The 15,632-nt window shown below is 31.2% G+C and overlaps 1 protein-coding gene across 1 annotated transcript; it reads left to right on the top strand.

Annotated features, from left to right (window-relative positions):
* Nucleotides 1-337: 337 nt before the first annotated feature.
* LOC145595756 (S-adenosyl-L-methionine:benzoic acid/salicylic acid carboxyl methyltransferase 3-like) lies at nt 338-14,938 on the top strand. Its single transcript, XM_081652176.1, has 5 exons — nt 338-424; nt 932-1,333; nt 1,635-1,724; nt 13,959-14,123; nt 14,582-14,938. Exons 1-5 carry the CDS (start codon nt 338-340, stop codon nt 14,936-14,938), a joined length of 1,101 nt encoding a protein of 366 aa, XP_081508302.1.
* The last annotated feature ends 694 nt before the right edge of the window (nt 14,939-15,632 follow it).

Genomic DNA, 15,632 nt, shown 5'->3' with positions numbered 1-15,632 from the left:
TTTCTTATAATAATCTAATCAACTCTGAAGGCAGTTAAGCACATAATAAAACTGTAAAACATGCCAAATTTGCGAAATAAAGTATTCCCTTGCGTATATGTCCGGTTTTGAATCAAAAAATAAAAAAAAATTGTCCGGTTTGATGATATTCAAGCTCAATAATAATAATAATAATAATAATAATAATAAAAAATTTGTGAACAATAAGTACTATATATAAGTGCTTAATGTTTGATTTAAAAAAGTACTAATTATAAACCCATAAAATTAAACAAGTAACATGCTTAAGAGCCTAGAAGTATACAGTATCACAACAAGAAAGAAAGAGATAAAGAAAATGGTGAAGGCAGTCGAGATAGAGCGAGTTCTTCACATGAAAGATGGGCAAGATGATACTAGTTATGCAAAAGCATCCTATATACAGGTAATTTAGCTAATTAAATATTTACATTTTTTTTTTATTTTTATCAGCCCGTCTTGTGTGTGGCCAGCCACACCGTGTGGCCACTTATAAAAGAACAAAGTAACCCATATAAAACTGACCAAGTAACCCTTGTAATACTAGATGAGTAACCCCTGTAATACTAACTGAGTAATTCTATAGCACTGACAAAGTAACCCCTTTAACACTGATTAAGTAACCCCTATTACGCTAACGAAGTAACCCTTGCCACACGGTGTGGCCAGCCACATATAAGACTTTGTGTATTTTTTTGTGGTAAGCTAAATATTTACCAATTGTGTACTTCTCCCTTTTTTGGTTGTTTACTTGTCAAATAATTAGTTTTTTTAGAAAAATTAATGGTAGTATACACAAAAAAAGTCTTATATACAACCCGTCATATTAGTAGATGATCAAATAAAATATAAGTGCTACTCCATCTGTTTCTAAATAATTAACATAGTTAAACTTTTACACTCAATGCAACAGAAACAAGTGCTATCATTGACAAAACACATAAAAGAGAAAGCTGTAAAAGACTTCTACTGCAAGAAACGACCAGCAACCTTAACCATCGCAGACTTGGGGTGTTCCTCGGCAAACAGCTTGAATGTGGTGTTCAATCTCATAACCGTAGTTGATGAGGCTCGTCGAGAACTTGGAATCGGACCTCAAGAGTATCAAGTTTACCTAAATGATCTTCCGGGGAACGATTTCAACACTATCTTTAGGTCCATTGGAAGCTTTGAAGATAAGCTTAAGCAACACTTAGGAGATGATTTTGGTAGATGTTATATAAATGGTGTCCCCGGAACTTTCTACGGCAGGCTTTTACCCAAAAACCGTTTACAATTTGTCCATTCTTCATATAGCCTCCAGTGGCTATCTCAGGTAAGAATTTTTACACATTGCAAATGGAGAAAATATGAACCGATCATGTTATATATGATTAAAATATTATGGTAGTCATATTTAAATGACTAATGTAAAATCATCAATATTTGAAAATTTTAGCGTGACTATTGTAATTTAATGAAATAGTGTGACTAGAGTAATTAAATGGAAAAAAAACTTTAGGCTTGCACACGATCGTGGAGGCGCTCTTATTTAAGTTATATTTATTTGTGTAATTTTTTTTATACGTAGTTATATTGTTATAATGTTGTACATTTCATTTGATATGATAATTTAGGTACCGGAAGATATAATGGACAACAAGGGGAACATTTACATAGCAAGGACAAGCCCATCTAATGTGCTTGAAGCTTACTATAAGCAATTTCAAAAGGACCGCAAATTATAATATGCACCCTTGTGCACACAGAACTACGTGCACCACCAATTAGCTTCTGCCACGTAGCTTCTGCTTACCTAGCTGTTCTTTCCTTATTTTGCAACGTCTTTCGAGCGTTCTTTCCATTTTCAATTCCTTCCTTATTTCTCCATTTTTCCTTTTCAAATATCATTCGAAAATATTCTTTCGTTGATTTTCTCTCTCCTCTAGTTTTCTCTCATCAATTTTTTCTCTCATATTACTTTCTCGATTCGATTTATTCAGTGCTTTTCTCACCATTGTTGATTGCTCTGTTCTTCAATCTTGTTTTTGCCATGGATTTGATTTCTGTTCCTGAAATTCTTGAGAGTGGAGGTAAGATTTCTGAATTCGATTATTTTTGTTAATTAGGTTTTTTCAATTTGATTTTTGAACAATTCATTGTATAATTAGGTTTTTTAAAGTTACTTATAATGGAGATGAGATTATTTTTAATCTTCTGTAATTTTTTATTAGATTGTGATTAATATGATTCTGCAATAGTATTTTAGTAATTTGTGATGATTTTGATCATTTGTTGATTAATTTATTCATTAATTCTTGATTTTGAACTTTCGCCTCTTTTAATTTCTTGCTGAACAATTTATGTCCAGAATTTGTTAGATATACGTATGTGTTGTTCAAAGTGTTTTGAATTTGATTGCTGATTTATGAATTTTAATGTGCTTTTGTACATTGCATAATTGATCGACTAATTAAATTATCTTCTGGAATTTATTAATTTGTGATTAATTTTATCATATTTTGATGAATTTTATGAATATTATTTGTTTATAATTTGTATTAGTCTTTTTTTTCGTAGTTTAACTATATTATGAACACTGTCATGTTATTTTTGAACCTTTATTTCATTTTATTGAACCTTTGATTCTCTATATTTTTTAATATAGAATTGTACAAGTAATTATGAACATGCTATTCTTTTATTTGAACAATCTAATTCTGTTATTTGAACTATGTTCTTTTATATTTGAACTATAATAATGTTGGTTATGCATTTTGTTTGTTTATTGCAGTTTATAAGTATGAAGTTGTTTATAAGGAAAGTGAAAAGTCTGAATTGCAGTGGAAACAAGTCAAAAGTGATGCGGAGGCATATGAAATGTACAATGATTATGCATTTCAGCATGGATTTAGTATTAGGAAAGGGAAAGTTCGATATGTTGGTAATTCTAGTGTTTGGAGAGGCAGAAATTATGTGTGTTCAAATGCTGGTTTGAAGGATACTTCTTCTAAGGTGCCTAAGAAGTATTCTAAGTTGGATTATCGTACTTGTTGTGAAGCCTATATTGATTTTGTTATTGATGAGAAAGGTGTTTGGACTGCTGTTAAACACAATATGGATCACAATCATGCTATGATACCTGTTGAGAAAAGACATCTCCTTAGGTCTCAAAGGAAAATGCAAGGTGAGCATTTGAAGTTCATAAGTACTATGAAGGCTAGTGGTGTTAGGGTTACGGATTCTCTTCGTGCTTTGAGGAAAGAAGTTGGTGGATCTCCTAATCTATGCTACACTGTTACTGATGTTTACAATGCTTTAGCTACTGAAAAAGCTGGCAGATTAGAAGGTGGTGATTGTAATGCTTTGATCAAGTCATTTGCTGCAAGACAAGCCAAAGAGAGTGACTTTTATTATGAGTTTGAGGTTGATGGAAATCATGCGCTTTGTAGTGTATTTTGGAGGGATGGAAGAATGCGAAGGGATTATGAAGCTTTTGGTGATTTGATGGTTTTCGATACTACCTATAGAACCAACAAATATGGCATGATTTGTGCCCCTTTTGTTGGTATGAATCATCATTGTAATAATGTGATGTTTGGAATGGGTTTTGTTCTTGATGAAAAGACCAGCAGTTTTGTATGGTTGTTTGAGGCTTTTATGAGATCTATGGGAGAATGTCGACACCCCATAACCTTAATGACTGATCAACCCCCTTCAATTGCTGCAGCAATACGAGAAATTTTTTCAAGTACTCGGCACCGTTTGTGCACTTGGCACCTCGGTGAGAATTCAAAGACCAATATAGGAGGGCTCAGAATATTGAAAGGGTTTCCAGAAGTATTTGATTATTTGCTCAAGTACTGTGAAAGTCCTGCTGAATTTGAACATTACTGGCCAAGGTAAGCTTTCTTTAATTTTCTTTGAATTATTTATTTTATATTTTGAACTTCTTATGTCTTAATTTGAACTCAGATATTTACGTATTTGTGGACTTAATTTTATTGAATTTAACATGACTTATTTCGTTTTGAACATTACTGTTAATTATTTGAATTTATTTTTTTAGGATTTGAACCTTTGTTTATATATGAATTAATAATTATTTAATTTCAATCTGTTTACTCTTTTTGTTTAACAAGTATATATGAACTGTATGTAATATATTTTGAACTTTGCTGTTTTTTTTTTGAACTTTTATATTATTATTTTGTTTATTGGTATCTTTTTTTTGTTTTTAATAGAATGATGACAAAATACAAGTGTTCAGAAAATGATTGGTTAAATCACTTGTATGATATCAAAGAGAAATGGTGCCCTGCTTATTCAAAGGATTATTTTTCGGGTGGAGTATTGTCATCCCAAAGGAGTGAAACAACAAATCATTCTGTTTCTAATAGATTGAATAAAACAGATGGTTTGAGTGACTTTTATAGTACTTTTCTTGATGTTATATCAGAATGGAGGAGTAAAGAAAGTAAGCAAGATTTCCGTTTTCTGAGGGGTAACCGTCATCTTGCAGTAGCTAATGTTAGTTTGCTCATACACGCTAGGGAGATTTATACTATTTCTGTGTATGTGGTATTTGAGGATCAATTTGCAAAAGGTATTTCATGTTGTCAAGAGCGAAAGCATGAAGATGATGAGACTATTTGTTATTATGTTTGGAGGCCAAATAAGGACATTATAAGGCATGAAGTTACTTATGAGAAATTCACCTTTAACATCAATTGCACTTGTAAGTATTGGAGTGAGATGGGGTTGTTATGTGGACACTCTCTTCGTATATATAATATTCACTGTGTTCAAAAAATACCAGAACAGTATATAGTGAAGAGGTGGACTAAGAAGGCTATGTGTAGTCATGTTTCTGATGAAGAGCCATGTGAAGATGTTAAAGTTGTCCCTTCTGCTGTTTGGAGAGTTCAAATGGTTAGGAAGTATGTTCAGTTAGTGACATCATGTCATGATGATCTTTTAGCAAGAAACGAAGTTGAGTATACTTTTCAAATGCTACGTGAAAAGGTGGAAAGTGTGATGGGTCCAATTCATATTGATGAGGTTGAAGTTGGTGAAGAAGCTAAAGAAGATGGTGATGAAGAAGGGTTCATAAACAATCCAAAAATAGCTAGGAAGAAGGGTGAGAGGAACTACAGGCCAAAGAGTACTGTTGAGAAAGCATGTAATAAAGCTAAGGGTTGGAAAAAGAAAGTAGATAAATACAAAGACGAAGCCAGAGTTACTGTCCAAAAATTAGTTGTTGAGGTAATTTTGAACCTCTGTTCTTTGTATTTGAACTTTTGTTTTTTCTTATTGAACAGTTTATAATTTTTTAAAATTTTGTAGGTTTTAGATGATGATGGAGATCCTTTGGTTTATTCACATCCAACAACACAAGGACCTAATCTCTCTGTACTTTCTAAGAAAAAGAATGTTCAGAGTACAAATAGTAAAGCTACTAACAATGCTTCTCATTCTTCATTAACAAATGTAAGTATTTTTTTAAAAAATATTTTAATTGTCTTTTTTGAACTGTTTTGTATTATATATGTTTAATTTCATTTTTCTTTCTTTTAGGTTTTTGGTGATGGGTTCAGAACTGGTTCTCAAGCTTCAAATGGAAAAGGATTCAAAAATAGTAATCCTTCAACTAAATCTACTCAGCAATCTTCAGCTAATGTAATTTTTATTCTGTTTTGAACTTAAACTGTCAATGTTTTGAACCTTCTATGTTATATTTTGAATCTTTTAATTTTGTAGTTGTTTGAAGGTGAATCATCCAACAATTTTGCAAGATCTAATTCTTCTCAGCCATCCTCATCAAAAGCTTCAAATACAACTAATGTTCAGCCTTCCTCTGGAAATATTTCAAGAGCTACTCATCCATCTTTTTCAAATGTAATTTTTTTTGTTGAATTTTTTTAATTTTTTCTTGAATTTTTGTTTTATTATTCTAAATTAACTTGAATTTTTTGTAGGTTTTTGGTCAACAAGGTTCAACTAATTCTTTTCAGCCATCCTCATCAAAAGCTTCAAATTCTTTCCCAACAACTAAGCCACCTTTAACAAATGTAATGTTTTTTTTCTGAACTTTTTGACATTATTTTTGAACTTTTGTTTTCATTTTCTGAACTATTTTTAATTTCTTGTAGGTTTTTGGTCAACAAGGTTCAACTAATTCTTCTCAGCCATCCTCATCAAAAGCTTCAAATTCTTTCTCAACAACTAAGCCACCTTTATCAAATGTAATATTTTTTGCTGAACTTTTTGACATTATTTTTGAACTTTTGTTTTCAGTTTCTGAACTATTTTTAATTTCCTGTAGGTTTTTGGTCATCAAGCTTCAACTAATTCTACTCAGCCATCCTCATCTAAAGCTTCAAATTCTTTTCCAACAACTAAGCCACCTTTATCAAATGTAATTTTTTTTGTTGAACTTTTCGAGATTATTTTTGAACTTTTGTTTTTAGATTATGAACTATATTTTGAACTGACAAATGTTTTTTTTGAACTATTAACTTTAAGTTCTGAACTAACCTTATTTTTCTTTAGGTTCATGGTCATCATGTTTCAACTAATTTTCCTGCAACTGGTTCTCAGTCTTCTGCAAGAAATGTAACTTTTTTGTTCTGAACTTTCTTTCATTTAATTTGAACTTAAGGCATTATAATCTGAACTATATATTTTTTTTTAGGTTTCAAGTGGTTCTCAGGCTAAAAAAAGGAAGGTATCTGAAGTGAATCATAACAAAAATTTTCGATATGAAACTAGTAAATGGGCTCAAGTAAGTGTGAACATTTTTATTTTGTATTATTGTTTTTTTGTATAAATTTTTTTTTTATTTTTATTATTGTTCTTTTAATTTTTGTGTTTTTAGTATTTTGATGCCGGTCGCAATGCAAGGAATGAAGGGTCTCATGCTTCTGGATCTTCGAATGTTTCAAGTTATGATGCAATGTTATCAATTTTTGACAAGACAAGTAATTCATAATTTTTCAATATATGTAATAATATTCAAATTCTTATATATTTTCAATATATTTGAAAATTTTTGCATGATAAAGTTTTTGTTATTATTTTTTAATCAAATTTTATATTGACAAACTTGTTTTATAAAATGAACTACTAAGGATTAATTTTTGAACACAATGTTAATATCAACATTTACTACAAATTTTACATATTTATGTCAATTTCAATCCAAATTAAAAATTCAAACAACATTTGTCTTCATCAAACATCAAATTCAAACAAATTACATAAAATCACTGTCTTTTGAAATGTCAATAAATCTAAATTTTAATTCTCCTCCATTCTTCTTCTTGCTGCCATTTTCACTCTGTATCCTTCTTTGTTGGTGGGGCTTAATATTATTTCTGAACAATATTGAACTCTAAGCTTCCTTATTTGATCAACCTGAACATTAAACCCGAAATTATATAGTTTTGAACAATATATGAAATTCTTTGAACATAACAAGAAAACATTTGAGCAGTATTTTTGATACTCACATTATTTGCTTTCAAATCACAATTCCATTCTACCAAAGGCTCTGTTGTGTATGTTTCCATATGTTTCATCAAGTAAACACCACAATTTTTAGAATCCAAATTGCTTCTCCATTTCATCTTGATTAAATCAGTCTTGAAACTTAAGACTCTAGCAACATCGCTTCCTGTATAATCCTTTGTTCGCATAAAATATGCAAAAGCTTCTAGCTGTAAAACATAAAAATATACTTTTTGAACATCTCAACTGAATATACTGAACACAGTCTAAGAAGAAATTGAACAAAAAATAATTTAGTACTTTTACCATTTTTTGAGGATTATCTTCATATTTGGTAGATGCTTTGATATTCATTGGAAGCTTCCTGTTATCAATCAAATCAACTGTGCTATTGTACATGTTGATACATAGCAAGTAGAAGTGACCAAATGCAGCCACGGGAAAGAAGAATTCGCTATATTTTTTTGTGTTGGAGATACCACTGTTTGCCATTTCATAATTCAGTCTTTCAACAAACTTCTCATGTCTTACTTCTTTTGTGGTGTTCACACTTTCACCCTTGTTTGTGCAGACAATCAACTGCAATTAACCATTAAAATAATGAACAGTTATTATAAATATAATGAACACTTGTCAAAATATACTGAACAGTTTGTAGAAAAATATTAAATAAGGTTCATTTAAGAATATTGAATATATTTTTTCTTACGTATGGCATTGTGGAGAAGTAAATGCTATGTTTTTTGTCTTTGGTGTTCAGAATATGAGCCCAAGCATCAATAACTGCAGTGTCCACCTCTTCATCTGTTCCAAGTGTCCTCATTTCTTCCCTATTGACACTATTTTCTCCATCATGGTACAGTACTTCACTGCCAATACAAGAAAAAAAAAACAAATTAAGTTAAGCTTCAATTTATTACTTGAATTATATAAATAAATATTTGAACAAAGTAAATTAATTTTTGAACAACGAAATTATTTTAGAAAACTTACTCTTTAGGACCTTCACTGAATGCATAATCAGATAAAGTTGCTTGCATTGCACTAACATTTTTGAACAAATCCACATATTTAATCATGAATGGGGATTTTAGGCAAGCTGGCAACTTTGTAACTTCTCTTCGTGGTCTTTTGTTTGCATCCACAATCTGTTTTGTTTTTGGTCTATTGTAACAATATAAAAGTATTGTTAGTTTTTTTGAACTATACGTTTATATAACTGAACTGTATGTGAATTGCTAATGAACTTCTATTGAATATATATGCTCTTATACAGTTACCCCTTTGATTTTTCAGAAACTTGTTTTTCTTTTCCTGCTTCTTCTTTAGATCTGTAGATTTGAACATACAACAAAGACATATGAGCATCTAATACAATTATTTGAACACAGAAAAATAATATAGTAAATATATCATTCAATAATTCATAAATACATATTTATTTTGTACTTGTTCTGATTTCATCCAAAATGTTTATGCTGACTTTTTCAGCTTCTATCCTAGTTGTCCAAAAAATTACAGATTCGTTACATTACTTCCAAAATATTTACATATGTTTTTCTTTTTCTTTACTAACCTACTGCCCAAAAAATTACACTTAGATGTTCAGATAGAATTACATTACCCTTGATAGTGAAAGTCCTTTGAAAGTGGGTTCCTCAAAATATCATCAAGTGTTGCATCATTGGTTTCAAATATATTGGTAAAGTCAGTGGGATCATCAAATATGTCTTCAAAAGGCACATCTGTTGACTTTCCAGGTGCATCAGCTGCTGCCATTTCAAAAGGCACCTCCTTTGCCTTTCCCTTTCCACCAATATCAGCCACTTTTTTCTCATGACCTTTCTCTCCTCTGCCTATGGTAAGTGTTAGGTCAAGAGTACTTTTCCCAACAACAGTACTCTCTTCCCCTTGATCTGCACTTTCCATAGAAAAAGGAGCAGTTGGTGTTGGAGGAGTTTGAAGTTCCAAATTAAAAGCACTTTCCATGTTATAATCCTCCCCATCTTCTCTTTTGCTCTTTCTCTTCTTTTCTCCTTTTCTGTTTTTTTCTCAGCTTCTCTTCTTTCTGTTTCTTTTTTCTTAGCTTCCTTCTTCTCCAAATACTCTCTTTCAATCTGATCAATAGCCTTCAAGAAAGCCTCAGTTCCAAAGAAAGCCTCATCTTCACTCAAATTGGAAGCATCACTCATTCTTTTCCCAATAAGACCTTCAACACTTTTGATTATCATGTTGTTAGGGAACAGATTTTTCCCTAGCTTCAGCTTCTCAGACATTTTTGAAACACAAGTTCCCAAAGTCTTGACAATCTCCATCAAATCATCCATAAATTCCTCCTGTTTTCAATATAAAATCATTCACTTAAGTTTACAGTATTTTCAACATGCATTATAAGTTGATGAACATCAGAAATATAAAGAATGAATATGTAACTGATCTGATTATCAAGTATTAAAGTGTCCTTTATTATTTGAACTTTATACTAAATCATTTGAACATTTATCATAACAATCTGAACAATTATAAATAAAATTTGAACAGAAAAGTAAATGGACTTAATTTAAAGTATTCTTTAATGATGTTATGACTGATTTTATAATTCATTATAAGTTGACGAAAGCATTTGAACATGTTTCATAACAATCTGAACTACTGGAAAAGAATTTTGAACAGAAAATAAAATGAACCTTGGTTGGCAAATTCTCATATGATTCAGCACTTTCTTGTTGTTGAACTTTTGGTTGTTGCTGTCCAGGTATTTGTATTCTTTCTAGCACACTTCCCAATCCAAATGTAGACTTTCCCTCTAATTTCATTCTCTCTTGAATCATATCTCTATTCCAAGTTGAAATTATTGGGTATGTCCTTGGTTGCTCAATACCTCTTTTTTGCACTCGATCACAATACAACAACTGTGCCATGACAAAAGCATACCAAAACATTATTTCCATTACAAATTTTTTTAAAAAATGAAACCAAGATATGCATTAACATCTTGAACAAACATAATTAAAAACCTTGAATTTTTAACATATTAATATATTGCATTAAAATTTTGAACACTCATAAGAAAAAACCTTTAAACAAACACAGGAAAATAAGAAATTAAATTTTGAATAGTCATACAAAAACTTTTGAACATAAGAATAAAAGTTATAATTTAAATTCTTTAATAAGGCAAACACATTTTGATCATATGCGTTTTTTAATTTTGAACTAATAGGTATAACTTTTGAACATTATGCAATACAATATGAACAAAATATTTTAAATAACAAAAGTCAGAAGCATACCAACAGGAAAGGCAGTGGTCCCTTGAAAAAACCCTTGGTGTTTTGTTTCCACTCAGGCACTGTGGAAATCAGACTTTGTAGAACATATTTGCACCAATTCAATTCCTTTATTTCATCACAATCTTGAATTGAGTGTAGGAATTTGTAGTGGCAGTGAAGGTTTTGGCTTGTTTTCATCATTGAGTTCACAGCAAGCACAAGGAAATCTATTTTGAACATTTCAGTTGCTTCCCCTGTGTTCTTCTCTTTTGACTCTATGTCTGCCGCGACATATTTCCTCCTGTGCAAAGCTTGCTGATCCCTCTTGTTCTTCTTTTCTTCCTCACTTTCATACTTCTCAAATATCCACTGTGTTCTAGGGCTTCCAGTTTTGCACCCCCACATTTCCCTCCACCTCATCAATGGTGTCACTAACTCCAAATCTTCATCTTCTTCTTCTGTCTTCTTTGGCTCTTTTTCTGTAACAACTTTGTTACCTCTAGGTACTCCATATACAATCTGAACATCTTGTTCAGTGATCTCCACTGTTTTGTTAAGTGGCAAGTAAAGAGTGCTGCTGTTTTCTTCAAAATGTTTTAACAGCCAAGCACAAAATACTGCATCATTTTGAGGCAAATTCACAGAAAGAAATGCCCCAAATCCCATATCCTCAACTGCTTGTTTTTGTAGTGGGGTTAAGTTACTTACAAACTTCATAAACTTAACATGACCCACTCTAACAGTTAGCTTATCATCTTCAACCTCCTCATCATCACTCAAGTTCACTACATTATCATCAATCAGCTCGTCTTCATCAACTTTTCTCTTTCTCTTTTTCTCAATCTTCTCAACTTGTTTTCCTTTGTCCTTTTTTTGAACTTCTTCAGCCTTTTTCTGAACTTCTTTTCCCTTCTTCTGAACTCCCTTTTTAACAACCTTTCCTGAAGGTTGTCCTCCTTCCTTTCCACCAGTTTTTTCTCTGATCTGAACCCCCTTCTGTGTTTTTTGAACCCCCTTTCTAATGTTTTGAACTCTATTAAACTCTGATTCTGGAATAACCTCTGCTTCAACAGGACTTTTTGGCCCTTCTGGGGTACTTTGGCTGCGCAACACTCTTGTTGTTGTAGGTGTTGTAGGTGTTGTGTTCTTCCTTTTTTTTGTAGCTACGTGCTTCCTTCTCCTATTTAAATTATTTATATAAGTTAAAAAAATATTTACATTTATGTATTTAAATGAACATTACAATATAATAAAATGATCAAAAACATATTAATAATTTACCTAGGCTTTGGCTGACTATTATTGTCACCATTGCTTCCATCTGGTTCAGAATTTCCTGTAGGTTGGGCACTATTGGGCTGACCATTATTGTCACCATTGCTTTCTTCTGGTTCAGGATTTCCTATAGGTTGTTCAATATGTCCTGTAGGTTCTTCAGGAATTCCTGGTTCTTCAGTTGGGACCATAGAACTTGTTTGAGGTTGAACAGGATTTCCTTGTTCTTCATTTGGGACCACAACACTTGTTTGAGGTTGAACAGGATTTCCTTGTTCTTCATTTGGGACCACAGCACCTGTTTGAGGTTGAACAGGATTTTCAGAATTTGGTTGAGGTTTTTCAGAAATTTCAGGTTGGAGTTCAGAAGTTCCTTTTTGTAGTTCAGAAATTGTTGATGAGGGTATAGAAGTTTCTGGTTGATTTTCTGATGGGATTTCAGTCATTTGTGGAGGTAAATCAGAAGATTTTTTTGGTTCTTGGTGTTCAGTGGGTTGGTATGGTAGTTCAGATGCTTTAGGATGTTGTTCAGATGCTTCAGGATGCTGTTCAGTGGGTTCTCCAGCATTTGGACTGTTAATAAAGTAAAATTACAACAAAATCAACATATTATATGAATATAAACTAAATTTTATATGAATATAAACCAAATTTACATATTATTTCTGATTAATATTTTGCTATAAACTAAATTTGTAGGTGTTCAGTTATTATTTTTAAGTAAATCAAACTAAATTTGTAGGTGTTCAGTTATTATTTTTTGTCATTCAAATGTATTTCATGGGTTGTTCAAAAAAATATCCAAAATTATCATAATTCATCAATATACAATCAAATATAGTTATAATATTCTGGGTTGTTCAGTGTTTGTTTTTTATTGTTCAAAATTTTTTAAAGGGTATTCATCTGAAAACTTAATAATTAATTATTATCTATAATTCCATTACAAAGTGAAATGAAATATGTTCAGTGGCTATTTATTGTTGTTCAAAAGATTTTTGTGGGTTGTTCAAAAATATATCAATACATAATTAAAATTGATAAACATGCATGCATATATACAAACATAAATGCAAAATTCTGGGTTTTTCAGTTGAGTATTTATAATTCTTCTTCAAAAAAATAACATATATTCACATTGAACAGGAATCATATGAATTAAAAGTTCAAAATATACCTGTTTGATGGACTTTCTGAAATTACTTTGTTTAATTCTTGCAAAATTTTGTGATCAACAATTGGACTTGCTTTTATATCTTCCAATTTCTTCGTTTTTGGTGTTTTCGTTTTGAACATCTTAATTAATGTCCTGTTAAACAAAATTTTGTACCAAATTATTTTTCAATTTCAAAAATTAGGGTTTAAATTGCTCGTTTTGTTAGTAATTAGAACAAAATATTACTTACATATTATCGTCTTCATCATCAGACGAACTTTGTTGCGATTTTCTACAAAAAAAAAAAAAAAATTATATCTATTATTTAACATTTCAAAAAATTAAACAATAAAAACTTAACAAATTGATCAAAATCGAGTAAAAATCAAAGTTATTGGAGAGATGTTCACCTTTTTGAAGGTGTTTTCGGTGAATCTTCTTCGTTCGCCATGGAATTGCAGTAGTTTTTAGAGAGAGAAATTTAGAGTTGAGTGAGAAAAATGAAATGAAGAGAGAATTGCAAATGAATTTATTAGATGAAGCTTTATAATTTATGAGAAGAGAGAGAATGATTTAAAATGATTAAAAAAATAAAGTGGCGGTTATTTTAAAAAAAAAAAAAACTGAAAAACGGAACTCCGTTTTTCTTTCTGGTTGGGCGTGTTTTTTGTTTGGGCTGTGTTTATTGGGCCGCGTGTGGGCTGGAGCATGTAGTTTACTGTGCACCATGGTGCATAGAATACCAATTGCAAAAGGACTTTTCAATGTTTCTACAATGTCGGTCCGAAGAAGTAGTAAAAGGAGGTATAATGGTTCTTACTATATTGGGAAGAAAAAGTAGTGAACTTTATAGTAAGGAATCAAGTCATATGTTTGATCTTCTTGCTACTGCGCTTAAAGATATGGTTTCTGAGGTATATATTACTCCCTTTGTTCCTTTATTTTTCTTGCCTTATTTGACATTACACGTCTCCAAGCGCATACAAAAACGTTTACATCTCAATTTCCTTATCAAAATCATATTGATATATATACTATCTTGCTTACTTGCTTAGGATGATACTAAAAGTTACAAGTTATGACAAACTAAATTCATTACAATTTTACATCACATTTATTCGTTGGTCCCATTTACTTATCTGTCATAGTATCATGCATTCCCCACGTAGAATTGTGACAAATATTTCTAGTCTCAATTTGTGACCTTTAGCATTTTCGTATTGCTTATTCGATCGCTAAAATTCATACTACTTGTAATTTTTTTTTTTTTCGGTTTTCTCCTTTATTCAAGCATATATGGATTAAATAATTAGTCAATTTAAAACATTGATACTATATACCTGATACCTTTATAAAAATAATATTTATGCAGGGTTTCATAGATGAAGATAAGCTAAATACATTTAACATCCCTAATTACACGCCATCAGAGGCGGAGCTACGCTTTTTAGTAGAGAAAGAAGGATCATTTGTTCTAAATCAAATTCATATTTCCGAAGTTAACTGGGAAGCAGATGATCATTGTATAAATTCTTCTAAAACGGCTTCATCTCATTATGACTTTGTCAAGTGCATGAGATCTGTGACTGAGCCCTTACTCATAAATCATTTTGGAGAAACCATCATTGAAGAGTTGTTCTTAAGGTATACTCAACTTGTTCAAGTCTCAATGGCCAAGGAGAAGAGGGTTTTCATCAATGTCACGATGTTGCTATCGCGAAAGGGTTAATTATTCATGGAGAAAAGTTTAGCTTATTTATTTGTTGTTAATGTGATGGAAGTATTTATTTTTATTGAGTCATCTATTAATCTCAAGGTTGAGTTACTTCATTTCAAAAGTTACACGATTAGTAGTGGAATTAAAGTTATCTCGTTACGTCATTTCAAAAGTTTATTAAAGTTGATTAAGTAGTGGAATTAAAGTTGTTGTAAAAATGATTAAATATTATTAGAAGATATATTTTGATTTCAGGATTAATTATAAAGCTTTTATTTGTTATATCTTTTGTTTTATTTTTCTAGCTATTCTAATGACATGGATGGTTTGCCTATAAAAGTCTAGTACTCCATGCGTGAGATGTTTTACTTTATATACTTTTTCCGTTTTTCATATTTACAACACTCCCGGTTCCTAGTATGAAAATGTCACAATACCTTATAGCATACTATAAATGGATTTTTGTTTTTTTAGATGAAAGTTGTATTATTGCCCCAATTTAATGCTCATGGCCAAGGTCCACTAAGGTAGCGTTTGAGGTAGCAGTTAACGTTTTGACCAGTTAAAACACTACTAGAGAAAAAGAGTGTTTGGCGAGGTAGTGGTTCGAGTAGCGGTTAACGGTAGAGGTTGCTTTAAAATAGATTTTTTTTTTCAAATATTTAAAAAAGTAGCGTTTAAAGTAGCGGGCAACGATTGTCAAAAT

This window comes from Chenopodium album, chromosome 19 (assembly GCF_948465745.1).
Source record: "Chenopodium album chromosome 19, dcCheAlbu1.1, whole genome shotgun sequence".
NCBI classification, from domain to species: Eukaryota; Viridiplantae; Streptophyta; class Magnoliopsida; order Caryophyllales; family Amaranthaceae; genus Chenopodium; species Chenopodium album.
The sequence above is the reverse complement of the archived record's forward strand: the minus strand, read 5'-3'. Positions and strand labels throughout refer to the sequence as shown.

Coding starts and splice junctions, on each gene's coding strand:
- LOC145595756 (XM_081652176.1), top strand. CDS start 338: ATGGTGAAGGCAGTCGAGATAGAGCGAGTTCTTCACATGAAAGATGGG. Junction 1,334..1,634: donor GCCTCCAGTGGCTATCTCAG/GTAAGAATTTTT, acceptor ATGATAATTTAG/GTACCGGAAGATATAATGGA. Junction 14,124..14,581: donor TTAAAGATATGGTTTCTGAG/GTATATATTACT, acceptor ATATTTATGCAG/GGTTTCATAGATGAAGATAA.